The sequence below is a fragment of the Papilio polytes genome, unplaced genomic scaffold (genome assembly GCF_000836215.1).
Source record: "Papilio polytes unplaced genomic scaffold, Ppol_1.0 DF821733.1, whole genome shotgun sequence".
Classification (NCBI taxonomy): Eukaryota; Metazoa; Arthropoda; class Insecta; order Lepidoptera; family Papilionidae; genus Papilio; species Papilio polytes.
In genome coordinates, this window is record NW_013527471.1 from 83,184 (window position 1) to 97,318 (window position 14,135).

At 34.5% G+C, this 14,135-nt stretch overlaps 2 protein-coding genes across 2 annotated transcripts in view; one reads left to right on the top strand and one right to left on the bottom strand.

The window, feature by feature from the left end:
* The window catches only part of LOC106108196, an 84,553-nt gene that overhangs the window by 68,751 nt on the left and 1,667 nt on the right, over positions 1-14,135 (top strand). Inside the window, 12 exon segments of the mRNA XM_013289294.1 lie at positions 588-983; positions 2,492-2,615; positions 3,058-3,185; positions 3,386-3,462; positions 4,015-4,086; positions 4,655-4,687; positions 5,548-5,622; positions 6,434-6,605; positions 6,704-6,821; positions 7,976-8,085; positions 8,764-8,886; positions 9,370-9,487. Of these exon segments, the coding sequence (XP_013144748.1) occupies positions 588-983; positions 2,492-2,615; positions 3,058-3,185; positions 3,386-3,462; positions 4,015-4,086; positions 4,655-4,687; positions 5,548-5,622; positions 6,434-6,605; positions 6,704-6,821; positions 7,976-8,085; positions 8,764-8,886; positions 9,370-9,487 (1,546 nt within the window).
* On the bottom strand, positions 10,746-13,644 carry LOC106108229 (protein wntless). Its single transcript, XM_013289330.1, has one exon. The coding sequence runs from the start codon at positions 12,759-12,761 to the stop codon at positions 11,127-11,129; it is 1,635 nt and encodes a 544-aa protein (XP_013144784.1). The 5' UTR covers positions 12,762-13,644; the 3' UTR covers positions 10,746-11,126.

Genomic DNA, 14,135 nt, shown 5'->3' on the forward strand with positions numbered 1-14,135 from the left:
CTTATTTTAATGTTCACATTCCATAAAAAATCAATTCGAATTATCAAATGACAACAAAGGCCCTTGCCATTGGCTACAAATTACTAATACCGAGGCAATCTTGCTTTGCTGCTATTGTCTTGTTACTGTCCCTTTCGAACAGGGTAATTTTTCAAATTTATTTACTCCCTAAATTAAGCGTGAAAATATGTAGCCTATAGCGTGTCGTAAGTGTAAGGCTTTTTACTAAAGACCAGCTGTTCCCGTGCGACTTCATCCGCATGAAATTATGAAAATTTTATTTTATTGTTTACATTTGTTAAATTACCAATTACAAATGTCAAATTGACATGACATGACAAACCTTAGCAATCTTGCTTTCTTGGTGTTGGCAGCAACTTATGGTCTCTTTCCCACATTAGGGTTTTTATCCAAAATGTTTACCTCCTAAGTTTAATGGCGTGAAAATATATAGCCTAAAGCGTGATGTAAGCGTAGGGCTTTTTATAAAAAAAAAGAATTATTCAAAAATATGCTGTAATTGCTGACATCTTAGGCAACAAAGAAGTGTGTGTTTACGCTTTATTTATTGATATAGACTGGTAAAGATCGAATTACACAATCTTACATATGTTTCAATACTCATTTGTCAAAAATACACTCTAAACGTTAGTCTTATAGCCTTGAAGTATGTTTAAACTCAAATTTATTTATAACACGTTGTTTGTCAGGCGGAACGTCTCCACAAGTCAGTAAACATGCTACTGGAATGGCTGTCGGACGCCGAGACCAAGCTGCGGTTCTCCGGCCAACTCCCCGAAGGAGACCACGAGACCGCGCTCCAGATCCAGGAGCACGAGCGCTTCGTGCGGGAGTTGGGGGAGAAGCAGCGGGACAAGGAGGAGACGATCTCCCTCGCTCAGTCTATCTTGGCGAAGGCGCATCCTGACGCAGTCACTGTTATTAAACACTGGATAACTATTATACAAAGTCGATGGGATGAGGTAAGTTAATGAAATACTAGCTGTTCCCGTGCGGATTTATCCGTAAGAAATTATAAAAAAATTATTTTACTGTTTACATTTGTCAAATTCTCAATTGAAAATGTCAAAATACCTTTTACCTTACTATAGCAATCTTACTTCCTTGATGTTGGCAGCAACTTATAGTCTCTTTCCCCCATTAGGGTTTGTATCCAAAATATTTACTCCCTAAGTATAATGACGTGAAAATATATAGCCTAAAGCGTGACGTAAGTGTAGGGCTTTTAATCTAAAAAGAATTGTTCAAAAATATGCTGTATTCGCTGACATCTTAGTCAACAAATTATGTGTTATTAAATTACAAAAAAAAAACATATAAAAAAAACAAAAGTATACCATGTTCTTTCAGACTATACATCTATGGAAACCTTTGAGATTCTTTCAGCAGTTTAGGCTACAAACTCTAACAAACATCCATCTTAACTTTCGCATTTATAATATTAGTAAGATTTTTTTATGCTATTTAAATTACGACAAATACCTCTTACTAACATTATGAATGCAGATTTTAAAATGGATGGATGTTTGTAAGAGTTTGTAGCTGCTTGTAGAGGATTGTCCGCAAAAATACATAGGCTACATACTTTTATTTTTTTCATCCACCAAGAGTCGTGGGTTAAAACTAGTACGCTGTTATTACTATATGTTTTTTTAAATTTCGCGTAAATGTAGTAGCGAGCAAATGTTAATTTATATTGATTTTCATTTATTTTATCGTTATCGCGTCTTCAAGGATTATTAACGAAATGCAAGAATAACAAACAGTTATCTAATCATTTTTTTATCTTTAATTGATGTTTTGGTTTTCCTTGCACAATTAAATTTATTTTAATTCGTTTATATAACGCGGTAACGTATGTGTTGTTTTTTTAAATAAAATGTTTTCAAGTAAAAGTCAACTTGTAGTGTCAGTGTTACCATATGTGCGTATTTTTAGTAAAGTCTCTGCAGGACAGGTATGAAATAATAATAAAACGGAATAATTATTTATCTCTCCTTTCTGTTCTGTTCTTTAGAATGATATATCTTCCTTCTTGATCGTGTTGAATCTCTTTCTAGACCAGCATAATTGGATACCTCGATAATTATAATTTAATTCTTAACATATCTGCTTACTCCTTTTCTATATCTATACTAATATTATAAAGAGAAAAGATTTGTATTTTTGGATTTATGTATGGAACTATGAAAAATTACTGGGCTGATTTCAAAAATTCTTTCACCGTTAGAAAGCTACGTTGTCACTGAAGAAAATAGGCTATGTTTTGTACTGTTGTTTTAATTTCACGTGGACAAAGTCGCGAGCAACAGCTAGTGGGTTATAGACCTGAGTATAATAATTGCATATTTCTTGAAAGAAACTCAATAATTTCCTCGTATACCCCTTTTAATTTGGCACGTCGGATATATGGGTGTTCTTCTGTCGCACGTGCCAACTGAAGCAAATGTTTGACAAAGTAATCTGTTAGGTATGGCAATGGGCGATGCAACGCGGCACCAAGCTGGAGACGCACATGAAGAGCCTTAAGGACTTGGATCTGGTGCTGGAGGAGCTGCTGCAATGGCTCACTGGACTGGAGAACACTTTGATATGTAAGTATTGTCTATACTAGTATTATAAAAAGAAATGGTTTGTATTTTTGTATGTATTGAAATAACTCCAAACGTACTGGGCTGATTTCAAAAAATCTTTCACCGTTAAAAAGCTATGTTATCCCTGAATAGGCTAAATTTTACGTGGACTAAGTTGTAAGCAACAGCTAGTACAGAATACGAGTATATTCTGAACTTGGTTTTTAAAATACCCTTCGAAATATGTTTAGATAGAATAGTAAGTGTGGAAGGAACAGATACATATTACTCCCGCGTCCTCGCGCAGTCAAAAAACTATGGGTTCTTGCCAAAATGTATAGATGTATGTATATTACAATTATGTTGTTACAGAATGAATTTCTGCAAAAAAAAAACAATAAAAACCAGATGCCATCAAAAATGAAGTTAAGCATTGTTATAGTAATAAAATATTATATTACAGCGATGGAATCTGAACCGCTACCGGAGTCGATTGAACTTCTAGAAGGACTCATAGAAGATCACAAGGAGCTGATGGAGCACACACAGAAGAGACAGAACGAAGTCGACAGGGTGTGCAAGGCTTACCAGGTAAAGTAACAGATTGGATGGATATTACTAATACTCGTTACTCCAAAACGATAAAACCTCTGGATTAAATTTGCCACAGATGTGGGACAAAGACAAAGAACATTAGCTATTTACTGAGTTTTTAAGACGAAATCGTGGGCAAAAGCTAGTATGTAATCAAGATAAGGTCAAAATAATAGAAATGTGTATTTTTTTATTAGGTGAAGAGTCAAAGTCAAGGTCGTGAGACCACAACACGCAAGGTGTCAGCCAAGAGCGCGACGAAAGGAACACCTGGGTATGCAATTTTGTACCTTACTAGCAAACATATAAGGTTGAATTTTGCTTTGATTTTTGTTTCTCGAATTCATTTGTCATTATGCCTTTTAGTTGTACACTTGACACTTGACTCGTGTCAAAATCTGTCAAACTGCAGCTTGTCACGTTTCGTGTTGTCGTATTTGGGATAGATGAGTATAGACTTACAAGGATCATATGGCAGTTGGCAATTTTATGAACTAACAATGACTTGCAAGAGTCAAATTTAGAGCGGCAGCAACTGCACGAATACCGATATTTTTACAACCTCTGAATTTTAAGAAAAATAGCAAATAATTTGATTTTGTTTTTAACATGGGAGAATTTCGAAAGAAGTTGGGAATTTTATTGCTTCCTGGTAACTCTATAAATTAGCAACCAATGTCATTGTCAAAAAACTGCCATAATATCCTTGTAGGTCTATACTGATTTTATTTTTGTGTAGCTTTTCATTTATGTTCGTTTCATTCCGTTTTCGTTGGCATCGTTCATGCACGCGTCATGACGTCATTGCACGGGGTTGCCATGACAGGCGCGGCTCGCAGCACGACCTGCATAGAGATCGTTCGGTGTCGCCAGATTATTACGGCAGTAGGAGATTCAGGTTAGTTTTCTACAGAAGTCGTCTTATTTTTGTGTGTTTAGCAAATATTTTACAATAAAAAAAGTCCTTTACTTTTTCGATATAACTTAATTTTTCAACTTTTCTTTTATTAAAGAAATATTTGCTATGCTGTTGTTTACCTATTTTTTTTTCAATCACATCTCATTAAGCTTCTAAATGTTAATTTGTAATTACAAATGTCGCCAGAGAATTAATATTGATATTTGATTTAGTCTTAATGTCAAATAACTAATTTTTTAACAGCCTTAGCGTAGAATTAAAAAAAAAAGTATAATCCGTGCTACTCACTGATAACGTAGCTTTTTATTGGTAAAACAAATTTTGAAATAGGTTCAGTAGTTTTTGAGTTATTTCAATACATACAAAAATCCAAAAATACACGTTTCCTCTTTATAACATTAGTATAGATAACACAAATGTCAAAGTGACAGTTAAATGTCAATACATTCTCTGTGGACATGTAACATAGCTTGTTCTCGCTCTAACACGTGTAAATGTGGCTTTCTGTCTCGTTCATGTCACGCTCGATGTTCACATGTTGGGGCAGGTCCAGGATTCACAGTGGAAGTAGGAGAGGAAGGTTTGATGTCATTTTTATCTTATTTTGTGTGGTTTTCTTTGTAGTTTTATAGATATTAGAGTATTTTTAGTTTGCACTTATTGACAATTAAGTCAAGTTGAGGGACTTTTGGAAAATAATTTAAAAAAAAACTATAAAAGACTATCGGTACTTATGAGGATTTTCTAAATGAAAACCCCTTTGGTTTTGCTAAGTTTCGAGTTTCGATTAAAGTATCTAGTGTTCAAAAGTGAAAAATAATTCCCATTGCATATAACATCTTAAACTACCCAACCTGATAAGACATTATTGAATACATATTGTTACAGCAAAATTCCTTCAATTTGTCATATTATTTTCTCTTAGTACATCAGACTTGCATCCTTTCTCTGTGTTTTTTAGTTAGATTTCTTTCTTACTTGCTTGCTTACGCTTGTATATTTTTACGCGTGAGATTCCACTGCCGTAACACACCCAAAAACACATTATTATACTTCGAGATTTAAAAAGACATAACAACAATTTCTCTCTAGTTTTCGGCAGTTAAAATATGCATGTTATAACAATTCCAACTTTAAATTAAATAATTTACGATATTATTTTCTCTAACACACAAAAATGTCACTTCTCTAGCAATTTATAATAAACTTTCCATCACGCATTCAACTAATTTCAACTATCTTAATACACTAACTATGGTTAACTATAACAACTAAAAATCGGATACGGTTAATTAATATATTTCGATATCGTTGACTACCTTTCGAGGATCAATAACATCCCAACTAACATCCCGGTATTATAACTTCGTAGTCGACTAAAAGACTAACGCACTATCTATATAAGTGTGGGCGCTTGTTATTTGATTGTTGCGTGTGCAGTCGCGTGAGCCCCGGCCGAGAGACCCCTGACCGCAATCTCCCGCACTACGGCCCCAGATTCCCGCCTAGGGGCAGGTAAGATCCAAACATACAAAAACGAAAATTAAATCCATACAAAATAATGAAAATCAATACATATTCAAAATCTCTTAGCTATTTCATACATAAATGCCATTTTAACGAAACTTCAGTGGCGCTAGTGTGCTCACGAATTTACTAGCGCTATAGATTATTAAACTGTACAGTTTGGGGGTTGTTAAAATAACATATTTGTTAGGGGTTGTAAAATTAACATTAAAATGTTATGTGTATAACTAAGGTAAGCACTTATTCTCTTCATTTTATCATAGAACATCACAACCATTCAACTTGGCAGTGGTGTGAACAAGCTTGTGTTTTCCCGCATTTTTATAGTCTATGGCTATTTAGCTTTTATATATGTTTAGTTAGATGTTTTAGCTTTTAATGATTGCAAGATAATTATGAGCATGTCAAACAAACAAACGTTTGTAGAACATAATTATTGATGTTCGACTTTTAATTTGTTGAAAACATTAGGTGGAGACCCACCATCAAATAGTTGACACTATTATTATGAGAAATAAAGCAACTAAACGATCTAGTGGACCTTTTAAAGTCTCTCTAGGAAGTTAATTCAATGCTTCAACTCGTTAGGGATCTTAAATGAAGAGTGAAGTCGTCAAGTATGATAGAATACCATCCAAAATAAACGTCCACCTAAAAGTCAGCACATAGGCATCGCCAACTGATGGTCTAGGTTAGGTCTCTAAGTAGACAGTGTCAGGAACTTCCCTCAATCCCCTGAAAATGCTCTTGAGAACGCAGCTAACCTTGTTTGATGACATGGTTTATTTTCCTCACACAGTAAGGGCCTAGAACCAGAGTTCCGTTCTCCACGCGTGAAATCTTTGTGGGACAAATGGCGTACAGTGTGGCTGCTGGCGTGGGAGCGACAGCGCAGGTTACACGAACGTCTCGCACATCTTCATGAACTACAGCGTGTTTCCAACTTCAGCTGGGATGATTGGAGGAAGCGGGTATGTGTGTTCAGCTTTCTATTAGTTGTTTCGCATCGTTGAACAAGAAGTGGAACACCGCGAGATTCAGTAATTATACATTTAATATTTTTCAACAGTTCCTCAAGTTCATGAACCACAAGAAGTCTCGCTTGACGGACCTGTTCCGCAAGATGGACAAGGATAACAACGGTCTCATTCCACGGAACGAGTTCATCGACGGCATTATTAACACCAGTAAGTATTCTTTAATTAACAAAACACAGACAAAAAGAACACCCTGTACGACAGACAAAAAGAACACTTGTACTACAGACAAAAAGAACATCCTGTACCACAGACAAAAAGAACACCCTGTACCACAGACAAAAAGAACACCCTGTACCACAGACAAAAAGAACACCCTGTACCACAGACAAAAAGAACACCCTGTGCCACAGACAAAAAGAACACCCTGTACCACTGACAAATAGAACACCCTGTACCACAGACAAAAAGAACACCCTGTACCACAGACAAAAAGAACACCCTGTACCACAGACAAATAGAACACCTGTACCACAGACAAATAGAACACCCTGTACCACAGACAAATAGAACACCCTGTACCACAGACAAAAGAACACCCTATAACACAATCTATATACACTATTTGTTTATTAAAAACTTCATAGACTGACTACAACATTGATGTCTGATCGAATACCACTTTACTCGTTCAAAACCGTTCATTTATGTTACAGGATGTAACAGAACTTAGATAAAAATATACACACGTGAAACATTTAGCTCCAGTAAAATCTAGTATGTTTAAGATAAAAAGCTTTACAGCCGACTAAATGCTAACAAAGGTATAGACCAGGCACAGGATGTTTATACTGATATTTTGTATTATCTCGGTTTTAACGTCTTGTGTAAATATTTACGGAATTCAAATCAGATACTTGTGTTGACTTTGGCGTTGTAGAGCGCCGTTGGGCGATAGAAAAGCGCCTTAAAGTCTCATTACAGTCAACAAAAGCTTCTTAAACCTAAAGTATGGTAAAACGTCGCCGTAGATATCTCGCTAAACGTTGAAACCGGGACTTTCTCCTATTTTGCTTTTTAACTTTTTCTTGCATATAAAATCCAGTGAGTAAGAAAGAATTGAATTTAGAAATGACGGATGATAAAGATGTATGGAAGGAGAACATACTGAGTTGGAAGTCGATAATTAATTTCTTAAACATTACGTTGAAAAGGCTAAATTTATATAAATTGTTTAAAGAATTTGCCTCATTGCATCTAAAACATTCTAACCGTTCAACTCTACCTGAAACTACGACAAAATAGTGTGTAAATGCAGTCTCAAGGCAGTAGAAGCCCACACTAAAAGTGTAAATGTATGACAGAATTCGACACATCCCGTCTGGAGATGGGCGCGGTAGCTGACCTGTTTGACAGGAATGGCGGCGGACTCATCGACTGGGAGGAGTTCATTGCGGCTCTCAGGCCGGACTGGGTAAGTTATAGTCAAACAATAATACTGCAAATTGACAAAACTACACATGGTAATACTAAAGTAATAAAGCAATAAGCTAGCGTAACTTTCATTCCTGTGCCTACCCTTTTTTAGCAAGGAAAGGACGGTGGTAAAGGGAAATAACATATAGTACTTCTGTGTGAGATGGTCACTTACTTATTTGTCTCTTATACGGTATTTTTTTTTCTAAATAAAGATGTCATCTTATTGAAGTAGTCAAAATCAAGTCTACAATCTATTTTCGACATTATGTCAATAAAAAAATGGTCCAAAATAGTGTAAAACTAGTATAAAATCAATGATTTTTGTATCGAAACAACTTATCTTTTACTGATAGTATCTTTGAAGAGATTGTGTCTCATAACGCGGTTATCTACTTTAGAAGTAAGTCTAAATTTCTTAGAATAAGAAATAATCACTGTACTCAATAATATAAAAAAACTCAAGTTTTGTCCAATGACAGCGGTTCGTAATTAGTTTTTGATGTCTCACGAAAGTTTAAACAATATCACTTTATTTCCTATAGGTCTAATGTCGAAGACAGGAAGCCTACGTTCTGTCTTGTCGCTTTATTTAGGTTTAAATTGGCGAAATAACTTTGTACCCTAGGTATTTCCAGAGGTCATGTTTCGGGTTTGTAAACGCAGTAATGTGTAGGTGGAGCGACGCGGGCCGCCGACGGACGCCGACAAGATCCACGATGAGGTGAAGCGGCTGGTGATGCTGTGCACCTGCAGACAGAAGTTCCGCGTCTTCCAAGTCGGCGAGGGGAAATATCGGGTGAGTCACATGTCAATAATGTTGCCGTATTGAAAAAAAAATATGAGCTGTTGCTCACGACTTCATCCGCATAAAATAAAAAAAAATACAAAAATTATAATATAATTATACAAATATTATTATTATTATTAAAATGGTGAAAGAATTTATGAAATCTGTCCGATATTTTTTGAGTTATTTCAATACATACAAAAATACAAATATAACCTCTTTATAATATTAGGTATGAAAATCAATTTTCTTAATTCAAAGAAAACACAAGAATTTAGACTTGTCATGTTTGTTAGAGTTTGTAGCCTAAACTGCTGAACGGATTTCCAATAAATTTGTCACAGATATATATGATAGTCTGGAAGTACACAAAGGCTTACTCTTGTTTTTTTAAATACACCGGACGGAGTCGCGGGCGAAAGCTAGTGTAAAATAAATGTATTAACAGCTAGTTCTGGTATAAAATTGTAAGCATATAATGGTGTCGAACAGTTCGGAGACTCTCAGAAGCTCCGGCTGGTGCGTATCCTGAGGTCCACGGTGATGGTGCGCGTGGGCGGCGGCTGGGTCGCATTAGATGAGTTCCTCGTCAAAAACGACCCCTGCAGAGGTATGTCCTATCTATTTTTTACTCTGTGGTAAGATTTAGGAAGGTAAAGCTGGCAACATTTTTTTTGTAACAATAAAAGTGCTAATTTGTATAATAAAAGTCCTTTTTATTTAATCAAGGCAGTAACGAGTCAAATAAATGGGTTATAGGTAGGGTGGAGCAAAAAAAACTGTATGTTCGGAAAATTTTAGACACCCTATGGCTCCTTTTTTCTTCATAAACTATGAACAAAGAATCGTGATTTATCTGTTTTTGGTTACTTTAAGGTACCGCATTGCTCTACAATGCTCATTTCTTATGTGAGGATTTTTTTCAATTTCCTCTATAACTTAAATAGCTTTTTTATAATCATATTGAACAATAAATTTAGCCTGTCTTGGTTATAGCCATCTTAAAATGATGTAATGTTGACCTTTGGGAAATCCCGAGGCATTGCATTAGGATTGGCCTCACAAAATCAAACACTGTTTATATTGGTAACAAACCAGTGCAGTAGAAAACAAGCAGATTGGTTATTTATGGTTATATTTAAATTAAATTGAAAAATAAAACATATAATGTTGCCATCTTCACCGTCCTTCATGATTGTGTTGTCTATTGGTAAAAAATCTTGTCTTAAGTATGAGGAAAACTGATTTTTTTGTTTTAAATTTTACGAATTAACTAATGGTCAGTCGTTATAATCGTATTTATTATAAAATTCTGTAGAAAGTTTATTATAAATATTTTATTTAACAACTGATTGTTAAAAATACAACGCAAAAGTTTATTTAAAATTTGGACCATTCAATTTTCCTCATCATAATCTTAGTCAAAAGAATACTTGATTAAAAAATGGATTTTTTTATTTGAATTGATATGAACTGAATATTTTAATATATTTAAACCTGTAAATTATACAAATTTACTTTTAATTAAATATTTAGCTTTAAAAATACAATTTTTTAAAATAAGCAAATTCTTATTTATTACAGATTTACAGGTTTAAATACTGCCAAATTGCAAAATGTTACTATTAACAAAAATAAATAAAAATCTCTAATACAATTTGTTCAATTTGTAATTTGGCTCAATATAATAATTTTCTATATGTGAAAACTTGTATTTCACATGCAGAATATAAATGATTTTATTCAAAGTGTCAATCAGAATTCGTTTCGGGTTTTTATGTGTTAACACCCTAACAAGGGCAGTAATTAACCGCAGGTATTGACGGGGACAACATGTGAATGCTTGTGTTATAACAAAAATAACCATAAAGTTTTTAACGTTTTATTACTACAGATTACATCGGTAAACACTAATACAAAAACTGGCAACATCTAAATTCTTAAATCTAAAAATACTGTTGAAAATGCAATTTTTTTCATTTGATTTTATCACAGAAGTTGTTAAGTCGCAATACAAATGTTTAAAATCGTTTCGAAAGATTAAATTAAGATAAATATTAAGTTTATTGAGAATTCTGAAATATTAAAATACTACATTCTATTCTAGTACAAAATGAGATTCATAAAATTCATTAGTTTGCTTGAATAAGCTACAAGCCTAAAGATTAAATATAGAAATTCAAAAACGTTAAGACCTTACATAATACTGGTTAATATCGCTTAAAGGCAAGAAAAGCCAAAAGTTGAATTCAATCGACAGTTGTCTTTCTAATAAAAGATGTGAGTGATGAAATCTCACTATTATGTTCACTCGGCAAGGGACTAAACTCAATCTCCTCGCTCAAATTCTGAGTATCCGAAGTATTCACATTGACTGGCCAATGCTTGTGACTCGGTGCATACAGTACAAGTAGGGCAAAGATGTAAATATTCCACATTCCGTACACTCCAGTGAAGAACGCTGAAGTATATTCGAGCTCAATGCTCTCATCCCACTTCCATTGGCCTTCAGCAACTTGTCCCAGTATAAAACCGATCACAGTCAACGCAGCGCAGAGTAAAGTTGCCAACATCAAAAATTTGAATCTGTATATTATCCCCTCATAGTGCAAACGCCTAACGCTGCACATTGTCGGTAGTGATTGACGTTTCTGAGATATATTAATGAAAACCTGCCAAACCATGTAGCATAAAAATAGAAAATAAACTCCAGTTGATATCCCAGCAAGTATTATGAAAGTCAAAGCCAGGTTAGTTCCAATATCAGTCACCCAGATGGAGTAGAATGGGTTTCTTAACTGTACACCTCTTTCGCACATATCAAATATGAACAATGAGATACAACCCATTGCAACTGCGCTCAAATGTCTCCAATACTTTTGCAGAGAGCTTTGTGCTGATGTATCTTGTATTAACATGTGCTCACCGGCAAATACCAGCCAGAATGAAAATAATGTTGCATAAAAAACTCCTTGCTTAATATCGCCTAAAAGCAACATGAATGGAAGATCAAAATGGAGTGTTAAATATTCAAATGGCATATTGAGAAAACACAATGCAATACCAAGACATAAAAGCATTTTCTCTAATAATACAGGCTTTCTTTGTAACATATGTATGCGATTCCAAAACCATGTCAATATTCCAATGATACATGGGAAGAATATGGTTTTTAATGATAACCATACTTTAGTAAAACCTCCATTTTGATTTATTACAGTAAGCCAGATATCTTGTATGTGCCCTATGTTGGTATTCATGCTTGGCGTGTCCACTGGCAGTCTAATATTGAGTAAATAAAAGTCATGGTGCAATGAACCTAGTTCAAATAGTGGAATAGCTGAGCAATTATACAAATATTCTTCAGTTTTCAATTCAATGTCACAGTCCAAATGTCGTTTTTCTACCGATTGTGTGTAAAGTTTCCACCCGTCGTCCGCATCGCCTTTGTTTTTATAAGCGAGCCGCGCATCGATCGTAATAGTACTTCTGGGCTTCACTTCCATTTGCGAATGGTACTTTAAATCTACTAGTAGGACACCGATTAAATTCTGTTGCCATCTGGAGAAATCTAATGTTCTGCTGTCGCGAGGAACTGGCATTTGGAATGCAAAAACAACATCTGTCTCCGACAAGTCTTGATGCATGTCGCCGAGTTCGATCGACTTACACGAACCTTTGCCGCGGTTGTAAAACCACGTTTTCGTATCGTTTTTCATCGTAGTCGTGTCCTTGCATACTGTACCGAGAATATTCTGAACACTAGCTGGCGTGGGTGCGATTAAACCTCCGATGAGAAAAGATGTAACTTGACATAACAAAAGAAACGTAACTAATACGGCAAGTTTTCGACCGCTTAGGTTTTCTATTATTGTTCCTGTCATTTTAATACACACTTTTCGCGTATTTAACTTAAATGTATCCCTATTTTAAGACATAAAACCGGTTTTCATTGTTGTCTACCACAAAAATGTCGACCGAACCGACGCGACCGTGATTAATAAATTGATGCGATGTTTTTGACATGCGCGAACAAAGATGTTGCCAGTACAATACATAACGCCATATTCAAGTAGCGGTTATTTTTTAACGACGCTATAACATTTCGTTTCGTTATAGTTTTCATGCGTTTTAATTTAATTTATAAATGAAAATGAAAGCGGATCCACATAAATATCACAGTAGTATTTCATGGCTACTTCACAATTCACGATACATTTGTAAAAGTTAAAATGCTAATAGCAACAGAGTGCAGCTAAATACAGTAAGCATCAAAATTTTTCTGGACAAATATTGACGTCGCTACTAATTTACTAATTCGTATTCGCTTGACCCAATCCGACTCCTATTTCCATTATTTTTATTTTGGTTCATATTGTTTATTGATTTAATTCCTTCCTTAACAATCCCTTAATGAGTAGTATCGTTAGTGCTACCGCTACCTGACCCGAGCAAGCCGGAGCAGCATGAAGCTTGTTGCCCGCTCGGTAAGACTACACGACGTGCTTCCAGAACCTTCCTTTAAAAAAACAATATTTTACAGAAAATCATATTTTTAATAATCAACGCAAGAAATGTAGTTTAAAGGTCGGTTCAAATGCGGTCCGTAGTACCATGGTGTGGCCTAAATATAATTTGGCAATGTTTTAATAATTTGCTACATTTATTTTTTTAAATATACAATATGTGCTTATGTAGCAATCAAAATTAGCTAGAAAAGCACGTAAATATTTGGAATTAATGGCTTTAAAATTATTTACTTGGTACACATAACTTTTTTAGTACATATTTTTGCTTTTTTTAATTATTATAGCATGAAAATGGTATTTGGTTGCATTTAGCGTTTTTATAATTATTTTTTATGAAGTAGAGACTAATTTATAAATAAAACAAGTGCAAGTCCATAATGCTCTCATGTAAATACTCATTTGAAATAAGCAATTAGAACAACATTATAACGAGATAAATTCCATATGTTTTACTTTTGTAATAGATTCCACATGTTATGAGTTGTAATTGAAATAAAAATTGAATGATCTTGCTCTTGGTTTGTTATATTTGCATAAAAATGGTGAAAGACTGAACTAATGGTATTTTTATAACTCCTACTCCTAACTGCACATTGTTGTATAAAACCGATTTTTTTATGTGTTATGTTGTTTTGTTTGACTTTTTCTGATTTTGTTTGTTATTTTTTTCCCTCCTTTTTACCTAACTACCATTGCACGATTCCTTGTTTTTTTACACTGTTGTGTTTT